The 14,854-nt window shown below is 38.9% G+C and overlaps 1 protein-coding gene across 9 annotated transcripts in view; it reads right to left on the reverse strand.

The window, feature by feature from the left end:
• Positions 1–14,854, reverse strand: part of GDPD1 (glycerophosphodiester phosphodiesterase domain containing 1) — a 42,384-nt gene that overhangs the window by 9,103 nt on the left and 18,427 nt on the right. For 5 of the 9 annotated variants that reach the window (XR_010923204.1, XR_010923203.1, XR_010923205.1 and 2 more), the window contains exons 6-10: positions 13,621–13,710; positions 11,600–11,733; positions 9,944–10,003; positions 9,049–9,100; positions 7,215–7,896 (exon numbers count right to left, since the gene is read on the reverse strand). Coding sequence is in view for 2 of the 9 variants with exons in the window: in XM_067565764.1 (XP_067421865.1) it covers positions 7,774–7,896; positions 9,049–9,100; positions 9,944–10,003; positions 11,600–11,733; positions 13,621–13,710 (459 nt within the window). In the remaining 7 variants the exon portion in view is untranslated. Of the gene's footprint in view, positions 1–3,605; positions 7,897–9,048; positions 9,101–9,943; positions 10,004–11,599; positions 11,734–13,620; positions 13,711–14,854 lie in introns of those variants that run through there. The other 4 variants (XR_010923206.1, XM_067565764.1, XR_010923207.1 and 1 more) reach the window with 4 other exon arrangements.

Below are 14,854 nucleotides of genomic sequence, written 5' to 3' on the forward strand. Positions count from 1 at the left end.
CAGCCTGCTTATGCACAAAAATAGCTGCAGACCAAGTTGTATTGCATGATTACACAAAGGAAGCATGTACTTTAGCCATAACTTCTTAGTACTCTTTAGCCTTTTCAGTAGCAGGTTTATGTTACAAATCTGGAATTTGTTACCCCTTCTGAAATGGTAAATTCAACCCCAAGATTTCCATCTTAGGAAGACCACGCACCACATATCTGGAGTGAAGGCAGAGTATACCAATCTCTCCCACCCCAGCAATTTAGCATTTAGATTTTCCAGCAAGAAATAAAATGGAAATAAAGTGCTGCCCCAAAGCATGTGGGTAAATATCCTTCCCATCAGCTTGCCTCATAAAAGCTATTGAATGCTCTGATGCCTCAGATAGCCACCCATACTGCCTTAGATACAGCCCTGGAAACTTTTTCACCTGAAGTGAAAAGATTTAAAAAACTTAAAATCCACAACTCAATGTTATTCAAAGGATTTCACCCTGCAGGACAGGTGGAATTGTAATGCTCCAGGACTATAGAACCACCAACCTGCTGTCCCAAGTGGGAGAAAGTGCATGGGCATGAGCATGCTCCAATGAAGACCCTCTTCGGTCAAATTTAGAGCTATGCTGAAATTGTATAGAATCTTTTTAATGAAATTGTGGCTGCAAATGAGTTAGCTGTCATCAGGAGCATCATTTCAACTTATAAGCACTTGGTTGGTTCACACTTTAGGACTATCAGTACATCATTTATCATAATTTTGGAACAGTTCTATTACTAGAGTGAGGGGGAAGTATTCATCACCTGTAGGGAGATATGTTGCAATTGACCAAGTATCCTAAAGAGGTTACAAAAAGGCATCTCTGCAGAGGATACATTAAAAGCAGTTTACAAAAGCTACATTGCAAGATCATGTTTCAAGCTATCAAGTTACCTGCAACTTCTCATTTAAAGTGCAGGTCAAATAGAAAATGTTAAATGAAGCAAGTTAAGCTGAAACCAACTTTTTTTTTTTTTTTTTTTTTTTAAAAAGGCAGTCATGTCACTGTTACAAATAGCTTCTCTAGTTTTCAGCCTATTGGACCAAAATCCACAGAGAGAGTAGTTTATGTGCACAGAGAATGGGAAAATTGCATTTTTCACCCCCAGTTTACATACAAAATCCTCCGCATCTGCAAAACTGCTACATTCTGCGATTTAGATTAATAAGCCTAATATACATAAATAGGTCAGAACAGATGCTCAAATGGGCATGGCACACAAGATCATCCTGTTGCTTTGTTTTGAAAGCCTGACCTATTACATTACTGCATGTCACTTTACAAATGCTTGTGACCCTAATTAGGGCCTAATTCTGATGAACCTATTAATCGCTGTTCTAGATCAAGTCACCAGCCATAATGTGACACCTTTTTGTACAAACAAAAAGTATTAACAAATGTTTCTTATAGCCACTAGTGAGGCAAAATTCACAGGCTACTGTAGTTTAAAAATTGAAACCCACAACTTCTATAAGTGAATTTAAAAAGAGCTAGAAAGTGGCTATTATACAAACTGTAGGCCTCATCCTGAAGTGCTGAGCACCAATCAAACTTAAATGGGAGTTGCATAGGCCCTGTGTGTCTCAGATTCAGGTCCAATATGTTCACAGATGTAGCTATTTACTAACATGCACCACCACCATAGTTAACGTTAAAATGCTTAATCTATAGTTAATGCTGGATGCTATTTCAGTATCTTGGAAAAATAGTCCCTTGCCAGGCACATTCCATTGGGTTAACAAGTTAGATTCTTGTCCTGGGGTCTATCACTTATTCTTCTTGCTCAGTGACATTCCAAACAACAGTTTTACCTACCTTAAACACAATACAACACTGCAGTGTCAGAGTAGTTTGAGTTAGCACATGGGTGGAAGTCTTGTGTGAAAGGGCATAATCTAGTTTGGGAAATGGAAATGCCATTTGATGCCTAAATCAGTCTTATATGGCTGCTTCTGGAGGCAGGATATTGAACTAGATGGACCGCAGGTCTAAGCCAATATGGATATTCTTATGTTCCTTTGTAACGTGTCCTGCATCTATTTGCTTTGCTTTCATGTATACCTGTAGCCCAGTGGAGGCGAGAGAAGCTATACTTGGCCAATTTGAGATGGCTAGGAACATTTTAGAATATATGTAGCCATTGATGCACTCATGTCATCTCAACTTGCTTTTGAATTATTTGTTAGATACATACATATTCAAAAGCAAATCCAGAGCTTAAAGTGGCGGGCTGTCAAAGACCTGGCAATTTATTTATTACATCTAGCTCGGTTGCTGAAAAGTGCACTTTAAGCACTGTTTTACCAAAGCTGCTGCTCTCAGATTGTGACCACCTTAAGAAATGACCAAAATAGTTTTCACACTACTCTTCTGTAACACTCTCCTCCTGCAACCCCCACTACTTTCAACTCATCACTTACATGGTGTTTCCTTAGTACTTTTTCTGCTTGCAAATCACGTGCCAGTTCTGTGTGGTTACAAAATCTGAATGAGTTTATGATGAAGGCTCAAACTCTGATCTAATGTCTTCCAGCATTAGGCCAGCAACCTTCACTATAGCAGACTATGATCATTCTAACTCCTTACTCTTCAAATCTAGAGTCAGGGAGTGTGCATGTTCTAGCCCTAATTGTGCAAGGCGCTGAATACCCTTGGATGGATGGTACTAACATATATTACAATTCAGGAGGACCAGAGAGAATTCACACACAAACAGTTTCTTCAACATGGAAAAATAATGGTGATGATTAAAAAAGGCACACAAACTTGAGCACATTTGCACTCAGTTTTGGAATGTCTGCTACTAGTGGTTAGGTGGTAGGAATCTTCACACTTGACCTCTCTGGCCCTAACGCTATCATGCAATCCCATCTGCATTAAATTTTAATATCTATGGTAACATTTTAAGAATTTTATTACATAATTTGTAGATTGCATCTCTCGCCTTCCTCCAATGTGTGTGTCTGAAGAATTTTAAATAACCAAGATTCAAACTAGTCTGGTATTTTAGGAGTATCTGCTGCCTCTTCTACATAGGAGCCTGCTTTAAGCATTCATGAAGCAACAGTACTAACCGGATTCTGAAGCACAGTTCTGAAGTCACTATCAACCTCAGTCAGTTCCAAGAGAGCGATGACACAGGCAGTGAGATGAGCATATTAAGGCAGTGCTTAGTGGGTGAAACGTTACTACTCAGCCATGTTCAATATCTGCAGCCAAAGTTTCCCCAGTTTGGTTAGCATCAGTAACCTGCTATACTGCATCTTCATCTGTCTAAGTGCAAACAAGCAGCTGCCATGTTCAAATCCAGGTCCTTCAATAAGGAGCACACAGTGCATTGTTGGACCTCTTCCAAGACCTATCACCACTGTATGAACGCACTGATGCAGTTTCCCCAAAAATTTCTACAAAGTTTACAACAGGTGTCATCTCCCAATCTGAACAACCCTCCCACAGACAAGGAGCAGCAGCAGATCACCAACATTCATTGCATTGCATTTCAAGAGTACAGTAATATGATCCCAGAAATCAGTTGTTATTTAAGGCAAGGAAATTAGAATGAATGATTATTCAAATTAGGTCTTTTTGAGCAAACATGTTTTAATGTGTCACATTTTGTAAGTCTTAACCTGTATTTAAAAAGAACAAAAGAAGACATCGCTTCATAGTTCTGCACCAGCAGCAGGAGAAGCCTGCGACAATTTTTGCAAATTAAAAGTGCATGGAGTATTTTGCTGCATCCTTCATACATAAGATACCTCTGTCACAAAAGAGAGAATGCACTATACAGACAAATGTTTAAAATGAAAAATACTTGAAAATATCCCCTCTGACAGATAGACTAATACAGAGCACATTGTCCTGGACAACAGTGAAAGATCAAATGCTCTTCTGTACAAGAATCTGGTACTTAAACCTTTACGCTGATTTCCAGAGCATTCCAAACAATGGTTTAATAGAACAAACATTTCTGTATTTCTGTAGAGTTACCTAGATCAATAAATGCTTTGTTTTAGCTATAAACAGAATATCAGAGCCTTAACAAGTACTACGCAACGGTAGTTCAAAATCTCATTCAGCCAATGTCTTCTGGTGTCCTCTGTGTGCTCAGGATAATCAAACTTTGGCTCTTAGCAAAGGTAAGTGAAAGTGAATGAATTAAATATATTTTCCAGCTCTGACCCCCCACTAATCCTCAACTCCAACAAATTTCAGAGACCAACAACAGATTTATGGATTATCAAGACACAGGCCATGTACAAACATTACAGTCACAAGTGGCGTTTAAATATGGGAATTTTAGTGGTCATAGTGTCTGCTGAGCCCCTGAAAAAGAGTTAAAGATTTCCAACACCACTGCCACAAGATGACCTGAAATGATGAAACCCACATTTTGCTAACAAATTAAATTTTCTATTATATGATTTTAATTACTGCACTGCTGACCTCAATATAGAGTAATAAAGGAGAACTGTTCATCCATGTTGGGAAGAGGGAAATTGAGTCTCATGATATGAGAAAACAGCTGAGAAGTCTAAAAGCCATAAATGCTATGTTTACAAAGCTTAGAACATTTCCCAATTTGAAATAACTTGTTTGGCTTTAAAGTATAGGTAATAAATGGTGGTATTCTCCAACAACTGAGGTTTTTTTTTTTTTTTTTTTTTAAAATTCAGCATGCATGTTGGAAACATGGAAGCAATGGATCAAGAGAAGGAAAAATGAAACATTCAGGATCTTGTATCTGGATCCATACACTGGGCTGATCGAGCCAAATCAAGACAGGGTCAACTTTCCTGTGAACACAGGCTTGCCCAGAAATTAAACTCTAGTAGGCAGCATCTGCATAGGCTCAGAAGCAGGATGGTGAGGGTTGTTTATTTCCCATATGCAACAAAACAGGTATTCTGCAGTCCTCTATTTCTGCTACAAAGCAATACAGCTAACAACTCTTCTGGCCACATGCAATTATCTGGCTGAAACATAACTGGCCTGGAGAAAACTAAGTTTAGCATATAGCAAGTTACTGAAAATGCATATTTTTCATCTGAATTGTTAGAACATTACTTCTATTTTGTTCTCTTTCACTGAGATACCACAAGACAGATTATATTAAGACAAAATTAGATCCACATCTATTTAAACCTAGCTACATATTTGCCACTATCACTAGTGTGGGTTTACTTAAAACTTCTACAGAAGGGGTTTCTTCCAGGGAAAATATTCCTCAGAATACAGTTACCGTTTAGTAGCTGTTACACAGGGGTGATTACAGTGCACCTGTGAATGTTCATCCATCCAGATAAGCTTAAAATTCAAACACTATTTTAGAAAGCAGGCCTGCTTGTGCATTAGGACAGCTAACAGGCTCCAGTACTTCTGTTTTACGGCACAAGATGTGGGGTAGGAGGCTGAGGAGGAAAGCAAGATATCCCTTAAAAGTTTGAGGAGGCAGGGAAAAGATTCTTATTTTAATTTGTTCCTTCATTAAAATGTTTTTTAAAAAGTTTTGGAAGTATATTATTCCTGCATCTGACTAAATCTTATTATTGAATGAGGTCAAATTCTCACAGCTGAAGTCCCTCAAAAGAGGTAAGGAGCAGATATTAATGTAGTCATGTCTAATGTCACGTCTAACGACTAAACGATCGAGCCTCTTACAGGTCCTTCCATACATACTGACCACATCAGCTGAAAGCAACAATGCTAAAGCAGTAATGCCAAAAAACACACAAGAAGAAAAAAAATCACCAGCTCCATTATTTTTTTAGACATGCACATGCAACTCCTGCTGGTGATAATGGGAAGAGAGTATGCAGTTCTATGACAACCTCCTTCCCACAATATTTGGGATTTCCTGGCTTTTCCTAGTAACATTACTTCATCGGTGTGCATGTTTAAATGTTATGCATATTGAATTTACTACTTTTGGTTAGGAAAAAAGACCCCCTTAAAGATAAGACAGACCTAATACAAACTGATTGTCAAGATATGTATTATGAGGTGGTGTTTTGGGGTTGGGTTTTTTTTGTTTTTAAAGAGGCAGGATAAATAAGTAAATATGTTTAATGGACTTTTACACAACTAGTATTGATCCAGTGGTTCATTACACACATTAAGTGTAGATTTGTCTTGGTGAATTATTTTAATGGCCGTTTTCTTCGCTGTCCCCAGTCCCTAGACCAATCTTAGGTCTCATCTTTGGTCCCTCACATTAAAGATGATTTCCAATCCATCAACCCAAAGGATGAGATTGTGCATTAACATCCGAGTCAATCAATTCATTCCTGTGCTAAATTTTTATGCAGATATATTCATCAAAATTGGTGGAGAGAGTCCAATTAAAGTATCTCAGAATTCCTCTACTATCAACATTCCTCCCCCGAGGCCCTCGGCTCACATTATGCATCAACAGAATGCCAGAATTCAATTTTAAAAATATCTTCAAACCCTTTTGGAACTGCAGGAGTTAAAAAAAACCCTAAAAACCATCAGCTTTCTTTTTGAAAAGATTTTAAACACAGAACCGAACTCTGTTTTCCTCAGTCAATGGTGAGTGCAACCCTCCTTATCTGGAAAATTGGCTAATGAATTGTCAGGGTAGCACCGTGGGCATTATCTACCAAGTAAGCTACATTTGCTCTGTTACTCATTCCAGATTAGCCCTAATGTACCCTCTAGCCAGAGCTACAGTGCTCTGATGGTGGTAAAGATTATCCAGAAATATCTTTAGTTATACTGAAAGAAAGCTGAGAAAAGAATCTTTTTTTTATCTTTAGGTTAAACTTGAAAGGTGCTATTAGTATGCTAAACTAATTAATGAAGATATACAAATATATGCAATTTATACAAGTCTGGAAACAACTACCTTTTTCAATTTTACAGTGGTAAAATTGGTTTATAAATTCAGATTTAGACAATAAATTGCAGCCCTTGTCAGCAATAAGTAACTCTTGTTTTAAAAAGAGTTGAACAAAAATATGACCATTCCAGAACCCAGGCCTACTTTAGATTCTAAAACTAAATACTATGATTTATTGACTGAACTTGATATTATTGTTACACCAAAAAAGGATCCAATTACAGCTGGAGACTACAACCAACAGTCTCATTAATAAAAGTAATTAAGTAACCCTATCTTGGTCTAAGGACTTAGTTTTAATCAAAATACAGTACTATAAATTACTACCTTTACTGACTACCCCTTGCCGAGTAATCTGTCCAGATATCCACGGATCCAACTTCTTGCTTTTCCTGTGTGCTAGTTACTTTTCCTCAATGCAGATTACCTGGAAATCAATAGCCAACTCAATCAATGAGATTGAAATACAATGATGCAGTGCCAGCTATTAATCTCTACCCAAGAGCATTTGATTGGAATAGTTTTCAAAATGCTATCTCTTGATGTCTGGCTATAGGAACTTGGGGCCTGGTAAAATACTGCATATTATTTACAAGTACCCTTATCCATGGCCTTCTTTCTATACATCACCATTAGCATAGTGTACTCCTGCTAAACAACCTATTTACAAATGTAAACTATGCAATTAAAATTTTAAATAAATAAAGGTATACAATCTCTACATCATGTAATGATTTAAGAATGAGGTAATATAACTCATCTGATTACATCTTTCACCATTGGGCAAGTGATTTATGCATACAGTGCTGAAAAATTGTGATGAAGGAAGGAAATTCTTGGCCCACTCTGTCCATTTTGTAGGTCTTCCTTGATCTTTTTCCCCCCTTTATGCTGAATAATTGTGTAAAAACTCCTTAAGCTTTGTTGGATAGTCTGTCATCACTCCAGTTGCTCCCAAATCAAATGCTCTCTTATATTCTTGTTCTTCATTTAGTACCCAAATATACACCTAAAGACAAAAGTACAGAACAGAGATTATCTAGGAAGTCATCAAAATTAAAGAAAATGTGTGCAAAATTTAAGTAAGGAAAATTATTATCTAAATTGTTTCATATTAATGAAAGGGGAAGCTAGATATATCCAAGATGATTACATCATCATAACATCAAGGTCATACATAAAAACAGGTACCTGACTTCACATCTAGGAAAAGAAATTTTCTACAGACAAACACAAACTTCAACTTCTAATGGTCTACAGAAGAACATACGTCTCTCTGTTCAGATGTTCCCAATTAGCAAAACTATTAGCTAATGCAAAGCTAATAAAGGGACAAATCATTTAGCGGGTTTTGTAAAGTTTTTTTTTTTTTTTTATTCAAATCCAATATGAAGAGAAATGTTTAATGAAATCAAAAAAGGGTTTTCCGTTAAAAGGACTTTTCCCAAGCATCTAAATATTTCCTTACAGTGCATGTGTTAGTATCTGAGAAACAGAAAGACTATAAAATAGAACATGAAACCTGTAAACCTGACTATGAACAGAATAGTGTTTCATAATCTATCTTGACTTCCTGTGATGAACAAGATACAGAAAGTGCACATTAATGGTGAAAAGCTAGTTAGATTTAAAAAAATCTATTCCAATTGGATAATCTCAAATGTTCTCAGTAGCAAAGGTAAGGAAGTGAATTTATTTTAAATGCTTTTATTTTCATAAAGACCTTTTAAATAAATACTGTAGGGGAAGATACTCTGTGCCCCATCTCCACTCCCTGCATGGTGCCTTATGAAAGTCATTTGATCTGGAAATCTGTTAAAAGCCTTTTCATATTAAAATGTCAGACAAGTAGGTAGTGAAAAGTAAACTACAAATATTAATTAGTAATCAGATGCAAGTTTCACTTACTCCACTGCAACTTTTATAAATACCATAATAATTTGTATAAAAATGATGCCTACAGTAAAATTGTACACACAGAGAACCCCTTAAGTATTTATGAAGATCTGGCTGGTCTAAGTCTACCTGCCTTCAGTTCCTAGCCTCGGGTCTCATTTAGGAACCAGGGTAATGGAAATGGGAAGATGGGGCCAAACTTTAAAGAATATTTTTAAAATGCCATATAACTACAAAACAGCTTGACTTCGTTTTATCACTGTACCTGAATGCCTCGAGCAGTGAGGTGATCAAATAATGCCTTCCTCATTAACAACCTGCAACAGGGAGAAAAAAATTATTTTTACAGTGCCCAAAGCATGCTAGGCATCTTAGACCACGGCAAATTAAACAAGCTCAACTCCAGTTAGACATCCTTTTTCTTTTAATAGAAGGGTCTTTTTACTTTATAGCAACACAACTCTTTGTCAGTGAAATATGCATTAAGGAGTACCACCATTAGGCAGGATTCTTATCTGATTTATACCCATAAGATAATCCTCTTGAGGCTAAAGAGGAACTTTATCCATGATTCTGATAAACATGAAACTTGCATTAAGTGACCACCCATTAGACCAGATTGCCTAGCAGAGATCTTTACTTGGATCACAGAAGGGAGGGGGGGAAAAAGACTTATTAGATCAAGTTCAACACCTGCAAGTACAGGATTTAGTGACCCTACAGAGGACACACATTGAACACTATCTTTTAAGGTCCAGCAAAACTGTATAGGATATTGTGAAATGGCCACATGAAATAAGGGCCCAGATTTTGAACCCACTCACACCCATGTAAATTTAGAACACCACCACTAAAGAAAATGGAGTAATTCAGGATTATTTTATGGGTATAAAGGAGGCAAGAATCTGCCTAATGCTGGTGCTCCCTGATGCATATTTTACTGTATAAATGTACATGTAATATGAAACAACCTACAAAAGTTATTACCTCGTGCTGCAGGAGATGCATATGGTTATTACCTCAAATATAAAAGACACCAACATTTTACAATATACAAAATATAGTTAATTTCACAGTAGTAACTCTGTTCAAGTCACTTGAGGCACTAATCATAGTGTATATAGAAAATGAAGTGCACCAGAGAAATATTAAAGTCTTACACATCAGCAAGCCAGATAACAAATTTTTGGCTTCTCGTCATCTTCTCTGGTTCTTTCAACCTAAAAAAAGAAAAAGGAACTTAAATTTATCTCAGCACAGAGAAGTGCCATTTCAGACTATGTTCAAGCAAAGGAAGTGCACTGGATCAGTCTTGTGATTTCAAAATCAGCTTCTGTATCACGCACAAGAGTATGGGAAGAAGAGTCTTCCTCTGGCTCTGAGACCAATGACTTGGATTTGTCACAAAGGAGAAACGTGTTACTTTAGGTGGAAGGCAGGAGAGATGGAGACCTAGAGGCAATTTAAGCTAATGGTCTGGGCAAAGGGACAAGAAATCAAGAGATCCTGAGATCTGCACAAGCTCTGATAATTATATCTTTTTGGCCTGTGTCAGTTTCCACAACTGATAAAAGATAGGTGGATGGTGTCAGAATAAGTTCTTTTTGCAGTGCTGAAGAATGTATCACTACATAAATGCTAGATACTATTATTAAACTAGCATCAGGATAAGTTGTGTCTACAAAAAGAGCTGCTTCTCTCTGTAAACAGGAAATGTGCTGAGTGCAAGTAGTTGAACACATCCCACCACAAACTACTACAAAAATTCAAGGATGTAAAGTACAAATGTTTTAATTAAAGAATAGAAATTTAGCAAGACTTTTACTTAGTTATATACAAAAGAGCATTCAAACTAACAAATGAGAGAATAAATTAATCTTAGGCCTGGTCTACACTAGAGAGTTTTGTTGACAAAAGTCACTTTTGTCAACAAAACAGTCCTGGTGTACACACTGCAATGACCCTTTTGTCAACAAAATAAAACCACCTAGATGAGAGGAGTAGAGCCTTTTTCGGCAAAGTTTTTGTGAAAAAGCATGCGTGTAGACACTGCCTTTAGGTTATATTGCTGAAAATAGCCTCCTGATTATCCCAGAATGCCATCCTGAGACCACTCTGGTAAACAGTTTGAGCTCAGCTGCCCTACAGCCATCTGTCCCTCCTCTTCCAAAGCCCCAGGAAGTTTTCAGGAGAGCTCACTCCACAACGCAGTCCTGTCCTGCCTGCCCTAAACTACAGGGGAGAGGTGTAACTCCTCATGTACAGTGCAGAGCCAGTGAAGCAGGTGGGGGCTGTGTCCCTCTCCCCGCCCCCCATGTGTATACTGGACTGTTTCTGCTGAGCAGGGTGGGGAACCAGGGACGCCAGTTATGAGTTGTCTGTATAGCAGCTTCTGCCTTGGGATTGGTTGCTTTCAGCTGCTGCTGTCTGAACTTAGAGATAGTGACAAGTGCAGACACACTCATTGTCCCCAACACACACTGGGATCTTTAACTCATATAGTCAGGACTCTAATTTCACACACCCCCACAATAATCTGAAGAGACAGCACTTTCAACAGAGCTGTTTCCTTATGACATACTACGGCACTGATTAAATATTGACTCAAAGGGAACAATGCCACATACTAGATCACTAATACCACTTACTTCAGCATTCAGATTTCACTGCAAGTCTCCCATACAAGTACTACCACAAACTGACCCTATTCAGTTTGAGGAATGTAACTAGATCAGTGCCCAAGACTACATGCCCATCTTATTGCTTTGCTGTCATATTCCTGTAATGACAACCTGATGAGTGTGGACATCACTTACTTCAGGATGATTGAAGGCATAGGAATCTCTAAGAATTCCTCCTTGATGGGAATGAATGGCAGCAGACCAGTGTAAAACAAGCCAACAAGGAGCAGGACACGTTGCATACAGAAAAGGATAGGAATATCGGCATTCTGTAAAGACATGTAGAAAAATAATGCAAGTTATTTATCAGATGCTGAAACTTTTGCATCGAAACAATCTTCCGTGAATCGATGTGTTGTAAAGTTTAACACTTGTACTTAAAGACCCAAATCGCCATCTGTCCTGCGTTGGCTAGGCCTGCCCTTGATTTTGTAATCCCAGCTAAAGTTCCAAACAATTGAAAAAGGCAGTAGCTGCTGCAAGATCAAGTTGGGTGAAGGTGGAGGTTTCAAGAGAACGAGCCACTGCCTGTGGTCTCCATCCCCTGCTTCTGTAATCCAGTAAAATTCTGGGGAAAACCAGGATAACACTCTGGCACTAAACACTTCCTGTCTCTAATACTGTGTTTCCATTACCATAGAAGCTGCTCATGCCAGAGGGGCGCTGTCCAGCTTCAGAGCACAGATGAGCTGAACACTCTCCCAGGAAACCAAAAGGGTAGATTCCAAGAACCACGGGGTGCCTACAGAATGTGGTTCTGACTGATTCCAGGGCAGTCACCAGCCTGGGGAAGAAGGCTACAGACAAGAGAAACCAGCTACCACTGTAGCAATATCCAGCTTAGCTGTGACTGGGAAATGAAGGCAGTCAGAAAATAAAAGCAGAGGAATAGAAGAGACAGCAGGATTCAGAGGATAGAAGTGAGAAAGGTCAGAATAGTTCCTACCTGCTTCCCCACAACCCACTGCATGGATTGATTTCTCTGTCCGTCCCACCAATTTTGTTTCCCCCCAATATTATTATCCTGTATGGCAGATGTACCCAGTACTACTGTGCAGTCGGTAAACCTTGCCCAAAAAACCAAACAAGCCAGCAGTTATCTACACACAAAAGTTGTACCACTAACTGTAAATTGGTAAAACTCCAACTCTCCCATTGCAGACACAATCATACCAGTATTAAAGGTGCTTATAACTGGTATAGCTATAGTACAGGAAGAGAAATAAGCTGTATCGGTATAAAGCATCTTTACACCAGTATAAGGGATTGTCCGTATGAAAACTTAGTGCATGGCAAACTGGTGTGTAAATCAAATGTGTGTATTGACAAACTAACTGCATTCACACTAGGGGAATTGTCCAAATTGAACTACTTCAGAAGAAAAGTTATACCCCCAACCAAATTAGTTAACTTGGTGCAAAACTGTGTAGATCAAGCCTAAGAGTCCCTCCCACAAACAGTTTATGGCTCAAAGGCATAAAATCCAGGACATTACAGTCCAGAACAGAACAGAACAGCACACAGACAGTTGTAGGGAGGCCTTATTGCTTGAATGTTTTATCACAAAGCAGAAGGGTCTTCAGGAAATCTCTGAAGGAGAGGGGGTGCCCTTGGTACACACCTCAGCTGGAAAGGCATTCCACTCAAATTCGGTGAGACCTAGCAGCACAAATTAAAGACTGTAATAGGAGAGCATGGAGTCAGGAGAGAACTTTAGTAGGATCAGAAAAGCAGGATGAAAAGTGGGAGGAGATGGAATAGAGAGTCTTGAAAGTGAAAAGGAGAATATTCAGCTTGATGGGGAAAGACAGCAGAAGCCAGGAAATGGGTCAGAGAAAGATGTGGAAGAAAAGTGTGTGTGTGTCTTACTCTCAAGCATCAATTAAATACACTCATATGTATGAAAATTAAGTTATTTAAAAAAATTAAGATAAAAAAGGAAGTGTCAATATTTTATTTAATTTATATCTTAATGTGGGGAAAAGTTAATACCATATTAGTGCCAGAGTTTTGACCACATGTAAAAACCAGGGTAAATGGCTAAATAGTCTGATTTATACAGTATTTTTCTGTAAATGCTATTACCACACAGAAACAAACAGACTGAGTGGAGAGACTGATCCTTAACTAGAGCATAGTTATTTTGTGATGCTTACCTCTTTATGACACTTCTCCACAATCTCATAATTGACATTGCCCCACACCGTCAAGTGTTCCCGTTTGTATTGGCTCACCAACTCTGAAACCTGTGATGAGTAATAAAAAAAAAAAAAAAAACAACAATAAAACAGTTACTAACCTTCCATAACTACTGTTGTTTGAGATGTGTTGCTCATGTCCATTCCAAGTAGGTATGTGCATGCTGCGTAGCACAGTTGCCAGAAGGTTTTTCCCTAGTGGTATCCATTGGGTCGGCTCTGGTGTCCTCTGGAGTTGTGCCCTTATGGTGCTGTATATAGGGCCCTGCCGATCTCCTCTTCAGTTCCTTCTTGCTGGCTGACTCAGACAAAGGGATAAGCGGGTGGGTCTTAGAATGGACATGAGTAATGCATCTCGAAGAACAGCTATGGAAAGTTAGTAACCGTGTTTTCTTTGAGTGCTTGCTCATGTCGAATCCAAGCACGTGACTCCCAAGCAGATCCGTAGGAGGAGGGGTTGGACTTATTGACCCGTGGATTGCAGCACCACTCTGCCAAAGGCAGTAACATCTCTGGCTTGCTGTGCAATAGCATAGTGTGCTGCAAAGGTGTGAATAGATGTCCATGTCAAGGCTCTAAAAATGTCCTGGATTGGGACCTGAGCCAGGAATGCTGCCAAGGACACCTGCGCCCTTGTGGAGTGAGCTGTCAGTGCTGGGGATAGTACCTTTGCCAAGTCATAACATGACTGGATACATAACAAATTCTTTGGGATGATACCAGAAGGTTTTTCATCCTGTCTGCTATTGCCACAAAGAGCTGAGCTGTTTTCCTAAATGGCTTTGTCCTTTTGATATGTAACGCCAAGGCCCACCTGATATCCAGAGAATGAAGCCTCTGCTCTAGGCTACTGATGTGTAGCTTTGGGTAGAAAACGGAGGAATACGTCCTGGTTTGTGTGGAATTGCGAGACCACCTTCAGAAGGAAGGCTGGGAGGGGGTGTAGCTGAACCTTGTCTTTGTAGAAAATTGTGTAAGGAGGCTCAGATGTGGGGGCCTCCTGGCCAAAGTCATAGTCACCAGAAAGATTACCTTTCCAGGAGAGAGAGAGCCGCAAGCATGTTACTAGGGGTTCAAACGGAGGCCCCATCAGTCTTGATAGCATGAGGCTGAGGTCCCATTGGGGAACTGGCTGTCCCGTTTGAGGGTATAAACTCTCCAGACCTTTGAGGAAACACCTGACAATGGGGTT

Source organism: Emydura macquarii, unplaced genomic scaffold (assembly GCF_026122565.2).
Source record: "Emydura macquarii macquarii isolate MOO-44397 ecotype Brisbane River unplaced genomic scaffold, CSIRO-AGI_Emac_v2 contig_2699, whole genome shotgun sequence".
NCBI classification, from domain to species: Eukaryota; Metazoa; Chordata; order Testudines; family Chelidae; genus Emydura; species Emydura macquarii.